This window comes from Microcaecilia unicolor, chromosome 1 (assembly GCF_901765095.1).
Source record: "Microcaecilia unicolor chromosome 1, aMicUni1.1, whole genome shotgun sequence".
In the NCBI taxonomy this organism is placed as follows: domain Eukaryota; kingdom Metazoa; phylum Chordata; class Amphibia; order Gymnophiona; family Siphonopidae; genus Microcaecilia; species Microcaecilia unicolor.
The window spans coordinates 69,790,434-69,816,572 of NC_044031.1; the positions used below are offsets into that span (position 1 = coordinate 69,790,434).

A 26,139-nucleotide genomic window follows, 5' to 3' on the forward strand; every position below is an offset into this window, starting at 1 on the left:
TATAGCTACTCTTATGTTCTTATGGCATTGATATCTCTGCCTAATTTGCTTAAGGAGATAGGTGCATTCTTGGTTGTTTCTGGTTACAAATTGAACACTACCAAATCAGTGGTGATGGCTATTGGCTCCCCTCTACTCTTTTAGCGACCTTACAGACTTGCTTTTAATTCAAATGGGTAACTAAGGAAATTTGCTATCTCGGTATTCAGCTTTCTCAGAATGTGAAGGATCTCTTTCAGGCTAATTATCCTGCTGTCCTTGGGGACGTGATTAGGGATTTGGACCCGTGGTCATCCATGGAGCTTTCCTGGTTTGGTCAGATTGCAATGATTAAGATGAATATTCTCTCTCATTTATTATATCTTTCAGGTTCTGCAGTTGTGTCTTCTGAGAACTTTTGTGTCTGACTTACAAGATCATTTGATTCACTGTGTGGCATAAAAAGCATCCACAGCTTCCGGGGGGGGGGGGGGGGGGGGGGGGGGGGGACTTTTCCTTACTTCTACAGCTGTGTATTTGGTCTTTTTATACTTACCACAAAGAATTATATCAAACCCTAATGGAAGTATTGCTATTTCATTCCTGATTGTTGGAATGTTTAGACACTTACTTGCTTTTGTATTTTCTTATTTTCTAATGGTTGGATTGTGTCTGGCTTCTCAATAAACTTCTTCCACAAATTCAAAAAGATACTTAGATGCTTATAATGGCTTTAGTTTTTAGAAGTGTGTATAGACCCTATTTATGAAATTACCCCTCCCCCAATATCAAATACACATGCTCTCTGTTCTCTCAATCAATCTCCCTTAACATTGGGCGCTGCACAGAGTGGCAAGCGCAGATCTAACCAACCACCTTGTTGGGCAGACTGGATGGACTGTGCGGGTCTTTATCTGCTGTCATTTACTGTGTTATCAAGCTGATATAATAGCCTAGTACAGATCTGGAGGGAGATATTTCTTACAATCAACTCAAAAATCACTTCTTAACATAGCAGTTGGAGTCCTTGGAAGCTGCTCAGCACATCAGGCTGAATCTTGAGCTCAAGTAGGATACCTGTAAGTTTTTTAATTTCCTATAGGATTAGAGTACTACTATTTAATCTGTCCTGGAGCCCAACAGTACATGAAATGAACATATATAACGCTTTTATGATTTCCCAGTTATGTATAACACTTAAAAACTGAAGAACCATGAAATACCAAGATTTTCATAATAGTGAACTTATTGCTGTTAATAAAGCAGTATAGAAACAAATGAGACCAGTAACTTCTGCAGTTTTTATTTACAAGTATACACTGAACAATGAAAGAAACACTGATAATCAGGCCTAAATAAGATTAACGTAACAATTTGATGATTACATTATTACAAACTACACAGGAAAAAATTAATGCCAGCAAAATTATTGGCCATAATATTAAGGAATATGATATACAAATTGAAAAAAACAATTGCTTAAAATCTGAAGATGGAAGTGAAGCCATCTGCACAGAAGTCAGTTTAACAGAATCTGAAAAGAAAAAGAAAGCCGACCATCCGTATCTCTTTCAACAACAAAATAAAAAAAAATAAAAAAAAAAAAAGAGACAAAAAAAATCCCAAAACAAAACCAAAGCATAATTTATCTTTAAGGAGAACAGGCAGTTTGCTTCTTCAAGTAGAGTGAATTCCCAGTGTCCACAGGTTTTGTAGTGGAATTACATTACTGAGCATGGAGATTTCCCTTGTGAACTTGCTCCATCAATTTTCTCTGCCTCCACTATTATCCTTCTAAAAACATCAACTGCAGTCTGGGGGGGAAAAAAAAGGTAAGTAAATGTTATCAGGACAATATAGCCAAGTTTCCGACTCAGACTCAGGTGTCTCCACCTTTCACCTTTGGGGCTAGCTATTTCAAAGACAGGATACTGGGTTCTATGAACCACTGGTCAGACATAACTTGAGGTAATGTTTTCTAATTGCTCAATATCAATATAAACATCCATTCCAATCAAATCAACTGCTTGTTTAATAAGGACAACTGTTAATTTTCAATCTCAACCTGAAAAAACAGAAAAACCTTGTCAAACAAATCTAGCTAATCTTTTCAGTTCCAAGTAGACAACTTCATTTCTACCCCTAAGTTGGGATGAATTTGCTGTTGTCCTTTACCCCCCCCCCCCCCCCCCCCCCCCCCCCCCCCCCCCCCCACACACACACACAAAGGACTAGAATACAGCCTGCTATCAAGACACTTAACTGAAGGTGTTGCTTGATTTCTTCAGAGAAGGCACTCTGAAAAGAAATGCTACATTAATGTAAAGAGCCACTGACGACAGTTGCACTGTGATCCCAAAATTCAATTCAGGGTATTTTTTTTTCCAGTTAACCTTCAGTTAACTTCTATATATACACACCCCTGTGCTCATGATTTACCCTGGTTGCCTATTTTATATAGAATAGGTTTTAAACTATTGTTGATGGTTTATAAATCAGTTAAAGGTTTGATGGCCCCTATGGCTTCAATGTTGGTGTGGCATTCTTCTACGTCTTCATGTACCTGTTTACACAATATAGTTGTGGTTCTGTCTGTAAAAAAAAAAGTTTAAGGCTCTTCCATGTGGGAAACCTTTTTCAGCGATAGGTCCAACCTTGTGGAATGGCCTGCCTTTGGCTCTTTAGGAAAGCCCTGATTTTTTTTTTTTTGCATTTTATAAACCGAAGGGCTTTTCTTTTTACATCAGCATTTGGTATGTATAATTTTGTTTCTTTTGTGCTTGTTTGTATTTTATTCATTGTATGTAGTGTTTGCTTAAGCTCGGTAGAGTTGAGAACTTCAATCCATATCAAGGAAACGGGCTAATTGTTTTTCGTAACTCAAGTGTTCAAAACATTTTAACCTTCATGGACAAATAGCCAGAAAATGTTGGAAAGTCGACTGACTGGTTAAGATGGAAATCTGACACCACCTCACACAGGAAATTAGAATTTGTATACAGAACCATTCTGTTTTCATCAGCACAGGCAGACAGTGAGCTCCAGGCTTAGGGATCTAAGTTGACCATCACCAAACACAAGATTTTCCAGGTCAGGTGTTCCCTGCTACTAGAATTATGTAAGCTAAAGAGCTTTCAATAGCTGAAGTACCAAGTGAGTGGAGTAGCCTAATGGTTAGTTAAGTGGGCTTTGATCCTGGTAAACCTGGGTTCAATTCCTACTGCAGCTCCTTGTGATCTTGAGTAAATCACTTAACTCTCCATTGCCCCAGGTAAAAAAAAAAAAACACACAAAAAAACAAACCTTAGATTGTGAGCTCCTAGGGACTGAGAAAGTATCTGTATATAATATGTACAGCTCTGCGTATATCTAGTAGCGCTATAGAAATGACTATTATTATTATTAGCAGTAGTAAGTCATAACAGAAGTCCAAGCAAAATTCAACTGAAGGCTGTAGAGAGCTGAGCTTACCTTCTACAGAACCGAATATAGGGCTTTTCCATCACGCTACAGAGCAATCCTCTTACATTCAAAATTATAGTGCTTCTAATGCAGTCTCTCCAAGACAGAATTTGAAACACAATCATGCAAATCAGCAAACTGAAGGTTATCCTTTCAAAATACAGAACATGAGGGCTAGAGATCTGATGTGATGTAAAATTTCAACAGAGGCTGGTAACTCACTTGGAGAGGCTTAAGTGGAGGCATACAGGGGACTGGGCTGCACAAACTTCACCTCTTTTTAAGGAACTACATTCAGCTTAAATGTTCTCTATGAGAATTAAATTTTTTTTTTTTTTTTTTTTTAAATTCAACCCTTTGCTGTCTCTGATTAGTTTTTCCACTCGCTCTCTTTTTGACCTATGGTGTCTTCCCTTTTCTTTAGGGATGAATATCTCCCCCCTTCTGGATTTCCTTTCCCTGCACGTATCTGTTCTCCATTCACTGCTCCTTTGCCTCTGGTGGCTATATTATGACTCTAGATTCCTTTCTTATCTCCCAATACATGGTCATCTCCATTTCCTACCAGCTTCGGTCCCATCTCTCCCTTCACCTTGTGTCCTCTCCTCTCCCAACTCATGCTCTCCTTTTGCTCACTTATCTTCCCATTCTTACTCTCCAGCTGTCCCCTCATTCCCCACATCCCTCAAACTCTTATGCTTTGCTCACACTGCCCCATCCCCCCTCCCAACTAAGCTCCTTTCCCTTGATTGCTCATTTCCATCCTGACTATTCCCTTGTCACCACTACATTTTTGACCTCTTTTCCCTTTCACATTCTCTCTTGTGAGGGCTGCGTGCATCTCCCCACTACCCTTTGCCTAAGATACTGCAGTCACTGAATCCACTTCCCTTCCCTCAGGAGCCCATGTCACAGTTCCAACAGGCAGAACCAGCAGCACTCTGTTGCACCTGCTTTCTGGGTATCCCAGTGGTCAGTGGTGGAGACTGCAGGGACTCCAAGAGCAGTGCTACAACTTGCTCCCTTTGTCTGGATGCTCAAAGTAGGAAAAGCAGCATCACTCTATATAACCATGGCCCACTCAGCTGACTCTGCCTAAAGGTTTGGGAGAGAAGAGATGGGAGGGGAAATGAGAAAGAATGAAGGAGGGGAAAGAGAAGGAATGAAAGAAGAAAGAAGGGGAAGAAAAGATGGTGAGGAAGAAGAAAGATAGGAATGAAGAGAAATGGTGGAAGGCAAAAAGATGGGAAAGGGAATGCGACTTGATATACTGCCTTTCTGTGGCTTTTGCAACTACATTCATAAGTACATAAGTATTGCCATACTGGGAAAGACCAAAGGTCTATCAACCCAGCATCCTGCTTCCAACAGTGACCAATCCAGGTCACAAATACCTGGCAAGATCCCAAAAAAGTACATAACATTTTATACTGCTTATCCCTGAAATAGTGGATTTTCCCCAAGTCCATTTAATAATGGTCTATGGACTTTTCCTTTAGGAAGCCGTCCAAACCTTTTTAAAACTTCGCTAAGCCTTTACCACATTCTCTGGCAACAAATTCCAGAATTTAATTACACGTTCAGTGAAAAAACACTTTCTCTGATTCGTTTTAAATTTACTACATTGTAGCTTCATCACATGCCCCCCTAGTCCTAGTATTTTTGAAAAGCATAAACAGACGCTTCACATTACCTGTTCAACTCCACTCATTATTTTATAGACCTCTATCATATCTCCCCTCAGCCACCTTTTCTCCAAGCTGAAGAACCCTGGCCACTTTAGCCTTTCCTCATAGGGAAGTCGTCCCATCCCCTTTATCATTTTCAGCGCCCTTCTCTGCACCTTTTCCAATTCCACTATATCTTTTTTGAGATGCGGCAACCAGAATTGAACACAATATTCGAGGTGCGGTCGCACCATGGAGCAATACAAAGGAATTATAACATACTCATTTTTGTTTTACATTCCTTTCCTAATAACTAACATTCTATTTGCTTTCTTAGCCACAGCAGCACACTGAACAGAAGGTTTCAACCTATCATCAACGACGACACCTAGATCCCTTTCTTGGTCTATAACTCCCAACGTGGAACCTTGCATAATGTAGCTATAATTCGGGTTCCTCTTTCCCACATGCCTCACTTTGCACTTGCTCACATTAAACGTCATCTGCCATTTAGACGCCCAGTCTCTTAAGGTCCTCTTATAATTTTTCACAATCCTCCCGTGATTTAACGGCTTTGAATAACTTTGTGTCATCAGCAAATTTAATTACCTCACTAGTTACTCCCATCTCTAGGTCATTTATAAATATGTTAAAAAGCAGCGGTCCCAGCACAGACCCCTGGGGAACCCCACTAACTACACTTCTCCATTGAGAATACTGACCATTATCCCGACTGTTTTCTTTTAACCAGTTTTTAATCCACAATAGAACACTACCTCTTATCCCATGACTCTTCAATTTCCTCTGGAGTCTTTCATGAGGTACTTTGTCAAATGCCTTCTGAAAATCCAGATACACAATATCAACCGACTCACCTTTATCCACGTTTGTTCACCCCTTCAAAGAAGAAATGTAGTAGACTGGTGAGGCAAAATTTCCCTTCACTAAATCCATGTTGACTGTCTCATTAATCCATGCTTTTGAATATGCTCTGTAATTTTGTTCTTAATAATAGTCTCTATCATTTTGCCCGGCACCAACGTCAGACTCACCAGTCTATAATTTCCTGGATCTCCTCTGGAACCTTTTTTAAAACTCGGTGTTACATTGGCCACCCTCCAGTCTTTCTGGTACCACACTCTATTTTAAGGATAAATTACATATTTCTAACAATAGCTCCGCAAGCTCATTATTCAATTCTATCAGTACTCTGGGATGAATACCATCTGGTCCAGGAGATTTGCTACTCTTCGTTTGTAGAACTGCCCCATTACATCCTCCAGTTTTACAAAGAATTCATTAAGTTTCTCCGATTCGTCAGCTTCGAATAACATTTCTGGCACCGGTATCACTCTCAAATCTTCCTCGGTGAAGACCGAAGCAAAGAATTCATTTAATCACTCCGCTACGGCTTTGTCTTCCCTGATTGCCCCTTTTACTCCTCAGACATCTAACTGTCCAACCGATTCTTTTGCCGGCTTCCTGCTTTTAATATACCTAAAAATGTTTTTTACTATGTGCTTTTGCCTCCAACGCAACCTTTTTTTCGAAGTCCCTCTTAACCTTATCAGCGTTCTGCATTTGACTTGACATTCCTTATGCCATTTCTTATTATTTTCAGTCGGTTCCTTCTTCCATTTTCTGAAGGATTTTCTTTTAGCTCTAATAGGTTTCTTCACCTCACTTTTTAACCACGCTGGCTGTCATTTGGTCTTCCGTCCTCCTTTTTTAATACGCGGAATATATTTGGCCTGGGCTTCCAGGATGGTGTTTTTGAACAGCATTCACGCCTGATGTACATTTTTGACCCTCACATCACTCCTCTAAGTTTTTTTTTTCCACCATTCTTCTCATTTTATCATAGTCCCCTTTTTTAAAGTTAAACGCTAACGTATTTGATTTCCTATGTCTACTTACTTCAAAGCTAATATCAAATCCGATCATATTATGATCACTGTTATCAAGCGGCCCCAGCACCATTACCTCCCGCACCAGATCATGCTCTCCACTAAGGACTAGGTCTAGAATTTTTCCTTCTCTCGTCGGCTCCTGTACCAGCTGCTCCATAAAGCTGTACTTGATTTCATCAAGGAATTTTACCTCCCTACCATGCCCCGATGTTACATTTATCCAGTCAATATCGGGGTAATTGAAATCACCCATTATTATTGTGATGCCCAGTGTGTCTGCGTCCCTAATTTCCTTTAGCATTTCTGCATCCGTCTGTTCATCCTGGCCAGGCGGACGGTAGTACATGCCTATCACTATCCTTTTCCCCTTTATACATTACATGGAATTTCAATCCACAGTGATTCCAAGAAGTGTTTTGTTTCCTGCAGAATTTTCAATCTATTTGATTCAAGGCTCTCCTTAACATACAATGCTACCCCTCCACCAATTCGATCCACCCTATCACTACGATATAATTTGTACCCCAGTATGACAGTGTCCCACTGGTTATCCTACTTCCACCAGGTCTCAGAGATGCCTATTATATCTAATTTTTCATTTAGTGCAATATATTCTAACTCTCCAATCTTATTTCTCAGGCTCCTGGCATTCACATATAGACATTTCAAACTATGTTTGTTGTTCCTATTTACATCATGCTTAGTACTTGACAGTATTAATTTGCAATCTTTTGTCTGATTTTTATTTAAGGACACTTGATCTACTATGGTCTCTTTTGCAACCTCACTATAAGGATACCCTATCTTCCCTGTTTTGGTGATACCTTTGAAAGATACCTTACCCTGAACCATATACTTTTGAGCGACTGTCGGCCTTCCCCCCCCCCCATTTCTAGTTTAAAAGCTGTTCTATCTCCTTTTTAAATGCTGATGCCAACAGCCTGGTCCCACCCTGGTTAAGGTGGAGCCCATCCTTTCGGAATAGGCTCTCCCTTTCCCAGAATGTTACCCAGTTCCTAACAAATCTAAAACCCTCCTCCCTGCACCATCATTTCATCCACGCATTGAGACTCCGGAGCTCTGCCTGTCTCTTGGGCCCTGTGCGTGGAACGGGTAGCATTTCAGAAAATGCTACCCTAGAGGATCTGGATTTGAGCTCTCTACCTAAGAGCCTAAATTTGGCTTCCAGAACCTCTCTCCCACATTTTCCTATGTCATTGGTACCCACATGTACCAAGACAGCCGTCTCCTCCCCAGCACTATCTAAAATCCTATCTAGGTGACGCGTGAGGTCTGCCACCTTCGCACCAGGCAGGCAAGTCACAAGGCAATCCTCACGTCCACCAGCCACCCAGCTATCTATTCAAAGTGGTTTACATAGTATATACAGGTACTTATTTGTACCGAGGGCAATGGAGGGCTAAGTGACTTGCACAGAGTCCTAAAGAGCTGCAATGGGAATAGAATCCAGTTACCTAAGATCAAAATCTGCTGCACTAACCACTAGGCTACTCCTCCTCTGTAAGATGGAAGAAAGGGAGGATGACTGGAACAATGAGACATGACAAGGTGTATTAAGAGAAAGGAGAAAGAGAGATGCACAGAAAGGTGATGGTGGCTGAGGGGTGGGATGAGAGGAACCAAGTACAAAAACTTGACTCCCAGGATGCCAGTCACTCACAGCAAACCACTACTCCAATGCTGCAAAAGAGCAATTCAGGAGAACCGGTAGAAGGGGACTGATCTATTAACCTAAGGAAAAGCCTGCTGGGAAAGGACTACTACAGAAAGACAGAAAAGAACAGTACAGGCAGGGACAAGAAATGCATGGCGCTGGCATCCTTCCTATTGTGGCTACTTCTGCAAATTCACAAGTTAGGGGGTACTTGAGAAGCACTGCTCTAGAGGAATTCTCTGTACTAAAACTGTGAGAACAAAACAGTGCAAGCCCAATGGCATTGCCATGCTTGAGACTTGGACACGAATCTCAAACCTTGTGTCTGCTCCTTGGGCCCTTTGGGCAGTGTTGCAGGGGCAATGTTTACAGCCATTATTTATGCAAAGGCTACCACTATACAATCTTTGCATAGCAGCAACAAGTAGCATCAGTTCAGTAACTCTCCATAGGAAGTCAAGGTTTGGTCCTATTATTGTGATGGCTCCATTCATGTAATGCCAAATTAAGAGCGACAATACTGAAGTCCTAGTAGAGGTCATTTCTGAATGTGCTGGAAGTCTAAAAAGAGAAAGAACCATCTCCCAGGTCAAACCTTTGGGCTGCCTATAGAGATGGTAAAGGAAGGCTTTCACATTTATTTGGGCAGGGGAGATAAGGGAAGAATTCCTTATTTTTGTCTCAGCTGTGCTAGCTACTTTCCACACCCTACAGCAGAGCTTCCCAAATTGTAGGGGTTGCAACTCTAAATGGACATCCTTGCCCTATGCTTGTTGGGGGTGCATGCTTTCGGTGTCTGCGTGAATTGGGGTCATGAGCATTGAAGGACTGGTGAGCACTGCACTACATAGCCTGTCCTCACATGACCACAACTGCTGATTTGCTACCAGAGGTGCACTGCGATACACAAAAAACACAGTCCAGTAGATAGGGTACCAAACAGATCCCATGTGGTATCATGCATCACTATGACCATAATTTATCCATACCTGATTTTCTTTAGCAGATGATTCCAAAAAAGCTGCATTCCATGATTCTGCTAAAGATTTCCCTTCTTCATAACTGATCACTCTAGAGGCAAAAAAACAGTTAGCATTTTTTAAAATAAAATACTAAACAAAAATGTTTAATATGTTTACTGCAAGTCTTATTATATTGCCCTTTACAAGGAGCATCAGAGCATTATACATAAGACAACTGGGGGAGGTGAGAAACAATATCAAATTGGGGGGGGGGGGGTGAATAACAAAAAAAGAAAGCTAGATAATGGATACTAGCTTCAGATGGTATCACCAAGTCAGAGGAGAAGGCCATGTAAGCCCCACACTTGCAAAGTGAAGTAGGCCTTAAGACAAGCCTTGAATTTAAGATTCTACCCATAGACAGCAAGGAACAAAGCTCCAGAGTTGTGCATGCTATCTAGGGGATTAACCGTGGCTGGGCCTGGGCCCTTTCATGTTTGTTTCAAGCCCACCCAGCAGTTGGGTGCACCATTCATATAGCTGATAGGCCCTGCCAGCTGAAGAAATCCAGAGCCCAAGCCAGGTCAGTTACAGTGCAGCTATCAGGGGTGCAAAGTGCTACTGCGGATGTCAGCATTGCAAGCATGCTTAGTTCTCACGACTAAGCATGCTTGTAGTGCCTGCATTAGTGGTTTAAAGAGCTGCTCCTGACTGCCACTCTTAGGTGACTTGGGGCAGGCTCGGATTTCTTCAGCTGAGGGACTTGGTAATCCCACTTTTTTTTTTTTTTGGGGGGGGGGGGGGGCTAGTGCTAATCCATATTATCTGTTGTTGCCACCACCTCCCACCCCCACCCCCCCAAATTTATGTTTGACCATGCCACTGGTGCTGAGCTCCAGCAGGTGCAAAAAGTTAAGGAGCTTGTGAATACTACAGCTGCAAAATGACAAAGGACTATACTCATTAAAAAATAAAAGAGATGTAAGGGCTGGCCAGAATGAAATACCTTCAGGTTAATAAAAGAATTTGATTATGTAGGTTATAGAAAGCTAACAGTTTGTCATGAATAAAGGAGTTAACATGATCAAGGTGCTTAGTGCAATAAATCCGTTTTAACAGCAGTATTTTAAACTATCTGGAATATTTTGAGAAAGAAAGTAGATAACAGATGTATTGTAGTAAATGACAGAATCATCACCAATGTATGGATCAGAATGAGTAGGCATGTTTATCCAAAAAGGGTCTATCAGACCTAATACGATATAGGATGAAGAAGCAGGACTTGACTGAGGGACTTTGTTATCTACTGTCAACTGTGTCAAGAATGCTCCCAGTACCAAAAGGCAACTAGAAAAATTAACAGCCTGATCAGCAAGGATAGAGGAAGTACCAGCGGTTCCGTGGCTAGTGATACATTGTATGAGATTCAGGCATTATGTTTCAACCAACTGGACTAACCAGTATGCCACATCTCTGGTAATCATTTAGAGATAAGTCAGGTGAAATGGCTGGTCTCAAACAAAAGCAGAATATCATCTGCAAAGAAAAACCCAGAAACTCTCTTAGCCTGAAAGAGGTGAGGTAACAATGCTAGTGCCAAATCAGACTTCTGTGGTAACTAAAGGGGGCATCTTGTGGAAAAAGATTATCAATAGAAATCAAACAAAATAAAACATAGAAAAGAAAATAAGATACCTTTTTTATTGGACATAACTTAATACATTTCTTGATTAGCTTTCGAAGGTTGCCCTCTGTGGAAAAAGAAAAACCAGCATCTACTCTATATGCTCTGGATGTGAGTGAGAAAGGAATAGCAGAGAGGCGCTGAGTATCTTGCAACACCAGAAGAGATAGAAAGCAGACACACAAAGTCCAAACAGTTTCTTTATTCGTACAGACCAGACGTGGCCACGTTTCACCAATAAGGCTGCATCAGGGGTAGAAACATAAAACAGCTAACCAGGGACAAGAAAGGCTTAACCTGGATAGCAAAACTGATCATCCAAGATGACTTCAGCAGTAGTCTGACCGAAGGTGGAGCAGCTGTTTTATGTTACTACCCCCTGATGCAGCCTTATTGGCGAAACATGGCCACGTCGGGTCTGTACGAATAAGAAACTGTTTGGACTTTCAGTGTCTGCTTTCTGCCTATCTCTTGTGAGTGAGAAAGGAAATCCAACTGTGTACGGTATCTCAAACCAAGGTCAGCTAGTCAAGGTAGTAAAGCATAATTAATGAGATTAAAAGCCAAGGAAAGATCAAGCAAAACCAATGCTTCCCTTACCAGCATCTAAAAATTCTCTCTGAACCCAAACTAACAAGGAAGTGATACACTGAGTTTGTCAAGCTGGGATCAGAGTTGAATGTGCACTACCTTTTCAAGCACTTTAGAGATAAAAGGTGTGTTGGAAAATGAGAGAATTGAAAGACAATATGAACTACCAAGGGTAGGCTAATCCAGAATGTGTCGTATAATGGCTTCCTTCAACCAGTAGCCAAAAGAATTTAGTAAAAAAAAACGCTCCTCAGTTCTAACATATTATACTAATGTAAGGTTTAAGTCTGTTATTTGAAGAAAAAAAAAAAAAAGGTAGTTAAGAAGAACCCTCTATTATGAGGGGCAGTTAAGCCCAAGGTGGCTAAACCCATAGAAAAGCAAAAGCAATCTGTACTATGCACCAGTTTCTGACTTCTGTGCAGTCTTACTGTATCAGGGATGCATCAGGGATATAGAAGGCACAGCTACCATTGACTGAGCTAGGCAAAAAGCTCAGGGCTGCTTGCTGTTGAACTCCCTCCCCCCCTCCCCCCTCATGTCTGGCATCCCTCATAATACATAGCAGTTTACTAGCAGAGGCAGTGCGGAAGACAGATTGCCTCCTCTGCTGTCCCATATTTGTGATGCAACTTCCTGTGGGCAGAGGGAATGAGAGAGGCTGGACTAGAGGGGGCTAGAGTAGAAAGACTGGACCAGAAGTAGGGGGAATGTTGGATCAATAGAGGGTTTCCACACCACAGGAAGAGAGGAGTCAAGGGTGGGAGGTAAAGGAGGAAGGGGAGAGGGGAGAGAGGAGAGAGGCTAGGCATTGGGAGGAACAGGGACACAGATGCTGAACATGGGGGAGGATAGAGACAGGGACACACAGCAGAGGCGCTGGACAAGACAGATAGGGATGCAGAGTAAAAATGAATTGTGAACACACAGAAAGCAGAAAAGACACTGGGACCAAAGCAATGATCAGACAACAAAGGCAAAAAAATATTTTTTTCTGAATTTATTAATTGTAGTATGTCAGCTTTGGTAAATGTACATCTTTAATAACTTGCATTTGAGTTTGTTACTATGACAGATTTTTTTTTTTTACTAAGTCTGGAATGTGTTCGCTGATTGTAGAATTTGTTTACTGGCGCTCTGAAGGGGGTTCCTCCTTACAACCCTCCTCCCCCTACATCCCCACTACCTTGGGAGGTGTAATAATGACCCATCTTAATTTTTCTGCACAAGGCCCATTTCAGTCTTACCTATGCCACTGGTCTGCAGCATTTGTTTGTGATTGGAAAAGAGGAGCGATGATACAATTGTGTGTATAACAAATGGTTCTCAAGATACCATGACTAAAAGATTACTTGGCAAAGAATGAAACCTCAAAAATAAGCTTTTCAATTTAAGACTTCATGCAGTCTGGCTGCAACCCTAACAAAAGTGTTACAATTTACTAAAAATATCAAAGCAAATGTGAAAAGCTTTTAAAAGTTGGCATTTCTAGATGGCTCTTGAACAGAAAGCTCTTAATGAGCTCACTGTCTTGACTGGTAGTAGATTAGATTTTAAAAAAATTTCCATTCAAAGATATGACGCAACAGGAAATAGGGAACTATTAAGATGAAAACTGCAAGGTTCGATGAGCTCAGATAGAAAGCTCTCCATTCATTCCTTAGTATATACCAACTTTTCCCCTATTGTGATCCTTATGTTCTCCTTTGTAGATGGATTATAACTGGCACAGGAGCTCCATGTTGCACAAAAAATTTTCTGATTTTAAACATGCTGCACATAAGGCATTACAAGAAACTTCTGCGGCTACAAAAACCCACCCCACTACATTCCTCACTTCAGGCAGCTGCATGTTCCTAAGGCAGCATTTTTCAACCAGTATGCCCATGGCTAGTCCACAGCTGTACCACAGGATTTGAGGATCATTAGTAGAACCCACTTAATTTGTGCCGGAACGAAGGTACCTTTTAAAAGTTTTGTCTCTAGCGGTCGGCAGTAATGAATCACACAGCTTGCTCGCTGCTGCTGATCACGAGACACAAAACTTTTAAGAGGTACACTTGGGGGAGGGGGAGTCAAGAGATACAAGGGTAGATGCCTGGTCACCAGCTGGAGAGGGGACAGGAAGGAGATGCTGGAATGTGTGTGTGTGCATACAGGGGGGTGTAAAAAGTCAAATGCTGAACCATGTGTGTGTGTGTGTGTGGGGGGGGGGGGGGGAATAGAAGCTAAAATGCTGGACAATGTGTGGGGGAGTGATTTCACAGTATTAGCGCCATGTAAGTGTGCCGTGAGATGAAAACAGTTGAAACTCTCTGTCCTAGGGGATGAATGCACTGGTTCTGCCTATCTCCCCGTCTCAAGTGCATGACCCAAAGCAAAAACACTGGTATTGCTACCATCTTGAGACTGCCAGGAGCCTGCTACAGAACCAGCTGAAACCTTGACAGAAGACAACTGAGGCTTTAACCTTAGTGCAACTAACCTACGTCGAGAAACTGTTATTGTACCATGAGGAAGAGGAAAAGAGTCTGTAGTACACTGGAAGCCCAAAGACCTAAGGCAGTGCTTCTCAACCCTCTCCTGGAGGCACACCTAGCCACTCTGGTATGCAGGATTACCACAATGAACATGCATACGAGATTTATATACAAAGGGTCTCTAGCATATACAAATCTCTCTCATACATATTCATTGATATCCTATTCCTGTCATATGTGGTTATCAATAGAAATCAAACAAAATAAAACATGGATAAGATGATACCTTTTTTATTGGACATAACTTAATACATTTATTGATTAGCTTTCGAAGGTTGCCCTTCTTCGTCAGATCGGAAATAAGCAAATGTGCTAGCTGACAGTGTATATGTGAAAACATTCAAGCATTACTATGACAGTCCGACAGGGTGGGGAGGATGGGGGTGGGTCGGAGGTATGCATGGGGACATCAAAGCATATCATTGATATTCTAACAGGATGGGTGTGGGTAGGTGAGGGGAGGGTGATCAACAGAGACATACAGTTTTATGGTTTATAATGGGCTAGGAACCCCAGGTCCTTGTTAAGTCCTTTCTGTTGGGTGTTAAAATATTCAATCATTCTGACTTCAAAGGTCTTACGTTCTTGTATGGTTTTAAAGTTACCTTTCAGTATTCTCACTGTGAAATCACTGGTACAGTGTCCTGGTTCTGTGAAGTGCTGTCCCACCGGGGTGGGGGCCCTACTGGCTGTATTGTTCATGTGATGTCTATGTAATTTGAATCTTGTCTTAAGCATCTGGCCTGTTTCCCCAATACAGCATCCTTCGTTACATTTTTTACACTTAATGATATATACCACATTGGAAGATGAGCAAGTGAAAGATCCCTTTATGTTGAATATCTTTCCTTTGTGGGTAACTGTGGGGTCCTGTGAAATATTTTGGCATAGTTTGCAACTGGATAAATTACAGGGACGTGTGCCCTTCTGTTCCTTTTCAGTCTGTGATGGAAGTTTACTTCTGATTAGCTTGTGTTTTAAGTTGGGTGGTTGTCGGAAGGCCAGTACTGGTGGGGATGGGAATATCTCTTTCAGTAATTCATCCTCCTGGAGTATAGGTTGTAGATCTCTTATGATTTTCCTCAGTTTTTCCAGCTCTGGATTGTATGTCACTACAAGGGGAATTCTGTCTGTGGATTTTTTCTCCTTGTACTGTAGCAGATTCTCCCTGGGTGTTTTGAGGGAGGAGGCAATATTCTTGGAGATTATTTTGGGGTTGTAGCCTTTCTGTTTGAAGGCTGCAGTCAGGCTTTTAAGGTGTCTGTCTCTGTCCCCTGGGTCAGAGCAGATACAGTGGTATTTTGTGGCTTGGCTGTAAATGATGGATCTTTTTGTATGTGAAGGATGGAAGCTGGAGTTGTGGAGGTAGCTGCATCTGTCTGTGGGTTTCTTGTATATAGATGTTTGTATACAGCCATCGCTGATTGAGACCGTGGTGTCCAAAAGAGACAGAGACAGACACCTTAAAAGCCTGACTGCAGCCTTCAAACAGAAGAAGGGCAACCTTCGAAAGCTAATCAAGAAATGTATTAAGTTATGTCCAATAAAAAAGGTATCATCTTATCCATGTTTTATTTTGTCTGATTTCTATTGATAACCTTAAGAGAGGACTAACATGGCTACCACACTCCTCTACTGTCATATGTGGGAATGTGCATATTTTTTCTGAGATGCAATAAAGTTAATTCTCAATGCTACATAATTCACAATCAGGATTCCGCTCCCACCATAGTACTGAAATGGTACTAGTTACCCTCCTGGCCAAATTCAAGCAGGAGATAGCCACAGGCAAAAGTATACTCCTCCTACAGTTCGACATGTCGAGTGCATTTGACATGGTAAACCACAACATACTTCTAAGACTACCTAACCACTTCGGGATTGAAGGAAATTTACTTAATTGGATTAAAGGTTTCCTAACTACCAGAACCTATCAAGTAAAATCAAACTCAAACATATCACCACCGTGGAAAGCAGTATGTGGAGTACCTCAAGGATCACCACTATCACCAATACTCTTCAACATGATGATTCCATTGGCACTTTCCAATCGAGGACTTAACCCATTCATTTACGCAGATGATGTTACTATCTACATCCCCTTCAGACATGACATGAAAGAAATAGCCAACAAAATTGACGGCCTGAACATCATGGACTCCTGGGCAAACTCATTCCAATTGAAACTGAACACTGAAAAAACACTGCCTCATCCTTACCTCTCAACATAATAAATACAAACCCACAACATTAACAACCCCAGGACATACCCTCCCTATTTCAGACAGTTTGAAAATACTCTGTGTCACACTCAATCACAACCTAACTCTCGAGAGCCAAGTAAAAACTCTGTAATAAAGAAAATGTTCCACGCAATGTGGAAGCTCAAACAATTAAAACCCTTTTTCCCCAAGGGAAACCTTTCATTACTTAATACAATCAATGGTCCTAAATCGTGCAGATTACCACAACGGAATCTACGCGGGATGCATGGAACAAAAAAAAAATCCAGACTGCCCAAAATACAGCGGCCAGATTAATATTCAGCAAAGCACGCTTCGACAGTGAAAACCTCTCCAAGAAAAACTGCATTGGCTCCCAATCAAAGAACGGATCATCTTCAAAATTTGCACTTGGTCCACAAAATCATATATGGTGTAGTTCCAGGATACATGATAGACCTCATAGATCTACCAACAAGAAACAGAGTCAGTTCTGCTAGATCATACCTAAACCTACACTACCCAAATTGCAAAGGCTTGAAATACAAAACAACTTACGCATCCGGCTTCTCCTACATAAGTGCACAACTATGGAATGGCCTCCCAAAAGCTGTGAAAACAATCCATGACCACCTTAACTTCTGGAAATTACTAAAGACCATTTTATTCCAAAAGGCTTACCCCACTGATCCAACTTAAGTGCCTGAATCCAGCTACACAACGAAACCAAATCCCGTAACAAACACTATATAAAACTCTTCTTTTCAATGACTCTCCTACTGTATCTGTAACACATTAACCTCTTTGATAATAACATCACGTTGTATATGTTTTCCACTGAAGGCAACTAACGCCTCATGGTGCTATGTAAGCCACATTGAGCCTGCAAGTAGGTGGGAAAATGTGGGGTACAAATGCAATAAATAAATAAATAACTATTCTTTACAAATTACTTATGATTCTCATTGGTCAGACTAGAACCTTAAGTCTTAACCCCCAGTCCTTGAAGACCATTGTAACAGTCAGGTTTTCAAGATATCCCAAATGAATATACAAGAGATTTGCATATAGTGGAGGTAGTAGTCATACAAATCTCATTAATATTTATCAATTATTACTACAGGGTTACCATATGTTAATGATTCACTTCTACAGTAAACTATTAGCAATCATTGTACCACTTGTTTATTCATATCTCATTTCACATTAATGAAAAAAACTCAATAAATATTCCATTAATATATAGGCTGAAAAGTATCACAGCTGGAGGTCATCTTGCCCTATACAATACTAAGACTGAAAACACTGTACATTCTAATAAATCCAATTTGGAGCGAATTGGTCCATCAACTGTCTTCCACGTCAACAATCCTTTACTATTACCAATAGTTCATAACTGTCCATGTTGAAACTTTGTTGACAGGGCTATCGCCATTGATAGTTTGTTAAATATCTTGGTTCCTCTGTCATAAGGATTTGACTCAGCTTTGCACAGTCTTGCAAGGCTTGACAAAATCACTTAATAAGACAAAGTTCTCCCCTTATTGCTGGGTGCCACGCAGTGCTTCTGATAATCTGAAGATACCTGCATTAGTCTCTACAAGACTGTTTCGCAAAGTATGCATCTTCAGGAGACAAACTAAAGCACAGAACTTCGTTATACCAAACTCATTATTATTGCTAAAACCCAATTCATTCCATATGTCTATATAACATAACCGGAAAAAAAATCTCCTGAGGCGGTTGCAAATGTGGTTTCAAGAATCAGTGGCGAGTTATGTTTCAAGGTCTCAGTAGCTTACTGTATAAATAGTCCAGTTCTCCTGTCACATTTGCAATATAGAGGTTGGCTTACAGCTGACCTTAAAGGGCTTCCGTTTCTTCCTGTAGTTTTTGAAACTGACTGCCAAGCATCCCAGGTCAGGTCTTCATTATGAAGGCTGGCTTCTTCCTGCTGTATAGGGAATTCTACTACACTCACATCACCCTGGTCAGTCACCTTAACTTCCTGGCTGCCCTTGACCTTGGTCCATCACTTAACTGGCTCCCTTTTTGGGTCAGTCTGGCTTCTGATTTAAGTTTCCTTGTGCCGTTCTTTATGGCCTTGATTTTCTTCTCAGGCACATCCCACTTCCAGGGACGGTAGAAAGCCTGGTTCACAGGGCACTACTGCAATGCAATCCAGTCCTGCCAGCCTCGCTCGTTCCCTGGTTCCTCTGCCCCGGAACAGGAAGCAACCTGTTCCGGGGCAGAGGGAGCAGAGAACGAGCAGAGCCGACAGGCACGCGGCATCCCCCCAGCGGCGTGCACCCGGGGCGGACCGCCCCCCCCCCCCCTTGGTATGCCACTGACTAGTGCTCAGAAGAGCAGAGCCCCTTATCTGTGAGGGAAGGGGAAAAAAAACCCCCAAAGTTGTCGTTATGAGGCATTGAAATCACAGCTTCCCGCAGCCCCGGCCTCCCCGCCATCCTCCGCGCCCCGGGCCCCCCCCAGGTTGAGGTCGTCGTTGCCACCACTCCCTCATCTCCACTCGCTCCCCCCTCCGTTTGTCACCGGGCCGGGCCCTCACAGCGCCTCTCACCTCCATGTGAAGGCGCTGCAGCAGTCAATAGCAGATCGCCTCCCTTCGGACTTCCCTCCTTCCCTCCCTGTGTCTTGCACTCGCAGAACTAAGTCAGACAAGGGCGGGCCAGGGACTGAAGGAGGGAGGCCCGAAGGGAAGTGATCTGCTGTTGCCTGCTGCAGCGCCTTCACATGGAGGAAAGAGGCGCTGTGAGGGACCGGCCCGGTGGCAGACGGAGGGGGGGGGGGGGGGGGGGGGCGGCCGAAGGGAAAAAAAAAGAAAGCCAAGTGCTCGTCAGGGATGTGTCCTTCCCCGCCCCCCGGCAATAATAAAAACGTCCTTTTTGGACGTCCTTCACTCAGCTGAGAAACCTAGAAGTCTCTGAGCCAATCACAGCACGTTTAGCTCAAAGACTTCAAGGTCTCAGGGACTGTCGTCCTATGTTAAATTGTACAGCGCTGCGTAACTAGTAGCGCTTTAGAAATGTTAAGTAGTAGTAAGTAGTAGTAGTCTCTTACCTGAGTGAAGCACGTCCAAAAAGTACATTTTTATAATTTGGGGTGGGGGGGGGGGGGGGGGGACGTCCAAAAAGGGCGTCTTTTTGGATGGACGTCCTTAATTGCACTCTCCTGCTATGATCAAGCCGCATCACAGAGGCGTATCTGGCATGCGCAGAACAGCCAGCATAATGCTTGGCTGCTCTGCGCATGCTTGACCGGCCGACTGTTTACCTATGGAATAGAGAATGCAAGTATGAGCAGCTCATTTGCATTCCTTTTCCTTGATGCATGCCCGTTCCTTACCAATTCGCTAAGGGAATCGGTAAGGGAAGGGCTAATGATTTTTTTAGTGCATCTCACTGTCAGTCTGGGCTCTATGCTCCTGGCTCAGCAGGCTAGCTATGCCTGATTGAACCATGCCCTTTTTTATTATACACTACAGTCTCTATTCTCTTAATGTGATCCTGTGAGGGAGTGTTAAGACAGACCAGCAACTTCCTATACACTACTTCACACTTGATAAACCACTAATCTCACTGCAGTCTCTCACAAGGTTACCTTAATTCCACATGTAGGGGAGGTGGGTGGGTATCCTGAAGACTATCCTGTTGTCCACTTAGTAACATAGTAAATGATGGCAGATAAAGACCTGTACGGTCCATCCAGTCTGCCCAACAAGAAACTCATTTTACATGGTATGTGATACTTTATAGAGTTTGATTTCTCCTTGCCATTCTCAGGGCACAGACTGTAGCACTTTTCTTCTACTAAGTTCTGAAGCTAATGTCGAAACCCTTTAAAATTTACACTCCAGCCCATCCATACGTACATAAGTACATAACTATTGCCATACTGGGAAAGACCAAGGGTCCATCAAGCCTAGCATCCTGTTTCCCCAACAGTGGCCAATCCAGATCACAAATACCTGGCAAGATCCCAAAAAGTACAAAACATTTTATACTGCTTATCCCAGAAATAGTGGATTTTCCCCAAGTCCATTTAATAACGGTCTATGGACTTTTCCTTTAGGAAGCTGTCCAAACCTTTTTTAAACTCCGCTAAGCTAACTGCTTTTACCACATTCTCTGGCAACGAATTCCACAGTTTAATTACACGTTCAGTGAAGAAACATTTTCCCCAATTCATTTTAAATTTACTACATTGTAGCTTCATCGCATGCCCCTTAATCCTAGTATTTTTGGAAAGCGTAAACAGACGCTTCACATCTACCCGTTCAACTCCACTCATTATTTTATAGACCTCTATTATATCTCCCCTCAGCCACCTTTTCTCCAAGCTGAAGAACCCTAGTCGCTTTAGCCTTTCCTCATAGGGAAGTCGTCCCATCCTCTATCATTTTCGTTGCCCTTCTCTGCACCTTTTCTAATTCCACTATATCTTTTTTGAGATACGGCGACCAGAACTGAACACAATATTCGAGGTGCGGTCGCACCATGGAGCGATACAAAGGAATTATAACATGCTCATTTTTGTTTTCCATTCCTTTCCTAATACCTAACATTCTATTTGCTTTCTTAGCCGCAGCAGCACACTGAGCAGAAGGTTTCAACGTATCATCGACGACGACACCTAGATCCCTTTCTTGGTCCGTGACTCCTAACGTGGAACCTTGCATGAAGTAGCTATAATTCGGGTTCCTCTTTCCCACATGCATCACTTTGCACTTGCTCACATTAAATGTCATCTGCCATTTAGACGCCCAGTCTCCCAGTCTCGTAAGGTCCTCTTTGTAATTTTTCACAATCCTCCCACGATTTAACGACTTTGAATAACTTTGTGTCATCAGCAAATTTAATTACCTCACTAGTTACTCCCATCTCTAGGTCATTTATAAATATGTTAAAAAGCACCGGTCCCGGCAAGGACCCCTGGGGAACCCCACTAACTACACTTCTCCATTGAGAATACTGACCATTTAACCCGACTCTCTGTTTTCTATCTTTTAACCAGTTTTTAATCCACAATAGAACACTACCTCTTATCCCATGACTCTCCAATTTCCTCTGGAGTCTTTCATGAGGTACTTTGTCAAATGCCTTCTGAAAATCCAGATACACAATATCAACCGACTCACCTTTACCACATTTGTTCACCCCTTCAAAGAAATGTAGTAGATTGGTGAGGCAAGATTTCCCTTCACTAAATCCATGTTGACTTTGTCTCATTAATCTATGCTTTCGAATATGCTCCGTAATTTTGTTCTTAATAGTCTCTACCATTTTGCCCGGCACCGATATCAGACTCACCGGTCTATAATTTCCCGGATCTCCTCTGGAACCTTTTTAAAAAATCGGCGTTACATTGGCCACCCTCCAGTCTTCCAGTACCACACTCGATTTTAAGGATAAATTACATATTTCTAAAAATAGCTCTGCAAGCTCATTTTTCAGTTTTATCAGGACTCTGGAATACTACTACTTAACATTTCTAAAGCGCTACTAGGGTTACGCAGCGCTGTACAGTTTAACAAAGGACAGTCCCTGCTCAAAGGAGCTTACAATCTAAAGGACTACATTTGCAGTCAGCTTACAATCTAATGGACAACATGTGCAGACAGTCAAATTGGGGCATCAAATTGCTTTTAATATACCTAAAAATTTTTTTTACTATGTGCTTTTGCCTCCAACGCAACCTTTTTTTCCCCAAAGTCCCTCTTAGCCTTCCTTATCAGCGCTTTGCACTTGACTTGACATTCCTTACGCCGTGTCTTATTATTTTCAGTCGGTTCCTTCTTCCATTTTCTGAAGGATTTTCTTTTAGTTCTAATAGCTTCCTTCACCTCACTTTTTAACCACGCCGGCTGTTTGGTCTTCCGTCCTCCTTTTTTAATACGCGGAATATATTTGGCCTGGGCTTCCAGGATGGTGTTTTTGAATAGCATCCACGCCTGATGTAAATTTTTGACCCTCGCAGTCGCTCCTCTAAGTTTTCTTTTCACCGTTCTTCTCATTTTATCATAGTCTCCTTTTTTAAAACGCTAACGTATTTGATTTCCTATGCATGCATACTTCAAAGCTAATATCAAATCCGATCATATTATGATCACTGTTATCAAGCGGCCCCAGCACCATTACCTCCCGCACCAGATCATGCGCTCCACTAAGGACTAGGTCTAGAATTTCTCTCTCTCTCGTCGGCTCCTGTACCAGCTGCTCCATAAAGCTGTCCTTACATAGTAACATAGTAGATGACGGCAGAAAAAGACCTGCATGGTCCATCCAGTCTGCCCAACAAGATAAACTCATGTGTATACCTTACCTTGATTTGTACTTGCCTTTTTCAGGGCACAGACCATACAAGTCTGCCCAGCAGTATTTCCCACCTCCCAACCACCAGTCCCGCCTCCCATCACCGGCTCTGGCACGGACCTTATAAGTCTGCCCTCCACTATCCTCGCCTCCCAACCACCAACCTCTCTTCCCCCACCTGCTCCGCCACCCAATTTTGGCTAAGCTTCTGAGGATCCATTCCTGCTGCACAGGATTCCTTTATGCACATCCCACGCATGTTTGAATTCCGTTACCGTTTTCATCTCCACCACCTCCCGCGAGAGGGCACTCCAAGCATCCACCAGCCTCTCCGTGAAAAAATACTGCCTGACATCTTTTTTTAGTCTGCCCCCCTTCAATCTCATTTCATGTCCTCTCGTTCTACCGCCTTCCCATCTCCGGAAAAGATTTTTTTGCGGATTAATACCTTTCAAGTATTTGAACGTTTGTATCATATCACCCCTGTTCCTCCTTTCCTCCAGGGTATACATACATGTTCAGGTCAGCAAGTCTCTGCTCATACGTCTTGGAATGCAAATCCCATACCATTCTCGTAGCTTTTCTTTGCACCGCTTCCATTTTTTTAACATCCTTCGCAAGATACGGTCTCCAAAACTGAACACAATACTCCAGGTGGGGCCTCACCAAGGACTTATACAGAGGCATCAACACTTCCTTTCTTCTGCTGATCACACCTCTCTCTATACAGCCTAGCAACCTTCTCGCTACGGCCACCGCCTTGTCACACTGTTTCGTCGCTTTCAGATCATCGGATACTATCACCCCAAGATCCCTCTCCCCCTCAGTACCTATCAGACTCTCACCGCCTAACACATACGTCTCTCGTGGGTTTCTACTCCCTAAATGCATCACTTTGCATTTCTTCGCATTGAATTTTAATTGCCAAACCTTAGACCATTCTTCTAGCTTCCTCAGATCCCTTTTCATGCTTTCCACTCCCTCCCGGGTGTCCACTCTGTTGCAAATCTTAGTATCATCCGCAAATAGGCAAACTTTACCTTCTAACCCTTCGGCAATGTCACTCACAAATATATTGAACAGAATCGGCCCCAGCACCAATCCCTGAGGCACTCCGCTACTCACCTTTCCCTCCTCCGAGCGAACTCCATTTACCACTACCCTCTGTCGTCTGTCCGTCAACCAGGTCCTAATCCAGTTCACCACTTCGGGACCTATCTTCAGCCCATCTAGTTTATTTAAGAGCCTCCTGTGAGGAACCGTGTCAAAAGCTTTGCTAAAATCTAAGTAGATTACGTCTATAGCACGTCGATGATTCAATTCTCCAGTTACCCAATCAAAGAATTCAATGAGATTCGTTTGGCACGATTTCCCTCTGGTAAAACCATGTTGTCTCGGATCTTGCAGCTTGTTGGCTTCTAGGAAATTCACTATCCTTTCCTTCAGCATGGCTTCCATTACTTTTCCAATAACCGAAGTGAGGCTTACCGGCCTGTAGTTTCCAGCTTCTTCCCTATCACCACTTTTGTGAAGAGGTACCACCTCCGCCGTTCTCCAGTCCCTCGGAACCTCTCCCGTCTCCAAGGATTTATTAAACAAATCTTTAAGAGGACCCGCCAGGACCTCTCTGAGCTCCCTCAATATTCTGGGGTGGATCCCGTCCGGTCCCATGGCTTTGTCCACCTTTAGCTTTCCAAGTTGTTGATACACACTCTCTTCCGTGAACGGTGCTATATCCATTCCATTCTCAGTACTTTTGCCAGTCCCTCGCGGTCCTTCTCCAGGATTTTCTTCAGTGAAAACCGAACAAAAGTATCTATTTAGCAAATTGGCTTTTTCTTCATCATTATCTACATAGCGGTTCACTGTATCTTTTAGTCTCACAATTCACTTTTTAAAGCTGTCCTTGATTTCATCTAGGAATTTTACCTCCCTAGCGTGTCCCGATGTTACATTTACCCAGTCAATATCGGGATAATTGAAATCATCCATTATTATTGTGTTGCCCACTTTGTCTGCGTCCATAATTTCCTTTAACATTTCTGCATCTGTCTGTTCATCCTGGCCAGGCGGACGGTAGTACACTCCTATCACTATCCTTTTCCCCTTTACACATGGAATTTCAATCCACAGTGATATATACAATGCTACCCCCCTCCACCAATTCGATCCACCCTATCACTACAATATAATTTGTACCCCGGTATGACAGTGTCCCCACTGGTTATCCTCCTTCAACCAGATCTCAGAGATGCCTATTATATCTAATTTTTCATTTAGTGCAATATATTCTAACTCTCCCATCTTATTTCTCAGGCTCCTAGCATTTGCATATAGACATTTCAAACTATGTTTGTTGTTCCTATTTACATCATGCTCAGTACTTGACAGTATTAATTTGCAATCTTTTGTCTGATTTTTATTTTTTATTTAAGGACACCTGATCTATTACGGTCTTTTGCAACCTCACTATCAGGATACCCTATCTTCCCTGTTTTGGTAATATCTTTTGAAAGATACCTTATCCCGAACCATGCGCTGTATTCAGTCACAATCAGGGAGTAGACCGTAGAAGTCTGCCCACCACTGGTTTCGTTTCCCAATTACCGGCGTCGCCACCTAATCTAAGATTCCATGGATCCATTCCTTCTAAACAGGATTCATTTTGTGTTTGTCCCACGTACATTTGAATTCCATTATTTTTTTCCTCTCCACCACCTCCCGTGAGAGGGCATTCCACATGTCCACCACCCTCTCTGTGAAAAAATACTTCCTGACATTGCTCTTGAGTCTGCCCCCCTTCAACCTCAATTCACGTACTCTAGTTCTACCGCCTTCCCATCTCTGAAAAAGGTTCGTTTGCAGATTAACACCTTTCAAATATTTGAACGTCTGTATCATGTCACCCCTGTTTCTCCTTTCCTCCAAGGTATACATGTTCAGGTCAACAAATCTCTCCTCGTACGGTTTGCAACGCAAATTCCATACCATTTTTGTAGTTTTTCTTTGCACTGCTTCCAGTGTTGCTTTCTCCAGGGACAAGCAGGGTAGAAGCTCTAGTAAGTTGGATTCTCTAAGGCCCCGATGCTCAGAAGTAAACACAGGCACTAGAGGC

General features: G+C 42.4%; 1 protein-coding gene across 1 annotated transcript in view; it reads right to left on the reverse strand.

Annotated features, from left to right (window-relative positions):
- Positions 1-1,266: 1,266 nt before the first annotated feature.
- The window catches only part of RHEB (Ras homolog, mTORC1 binding), a 154,568-nt gene continuing 129,695 nt past the window's right edge, over positions 1,267-26,139 (reverse strand). The window contains exons 7-8 of the mRNA XM_030198215.1: positions 9,683-9,764; positions 1,267-1,793 (exon numbers count right to left, since the gene is read on the reverse strand). Coding sequence (XP_030054075.1) covers positions 1,701-1,793; positions 9,683-9,764 — 175 coding nt within the window. The 3' untranslated portion in view covers positions 1,267-1,700. The remainder of the gene's footprint in view (positions 1,794-9,682; positions 9,765-26,139) is intronic.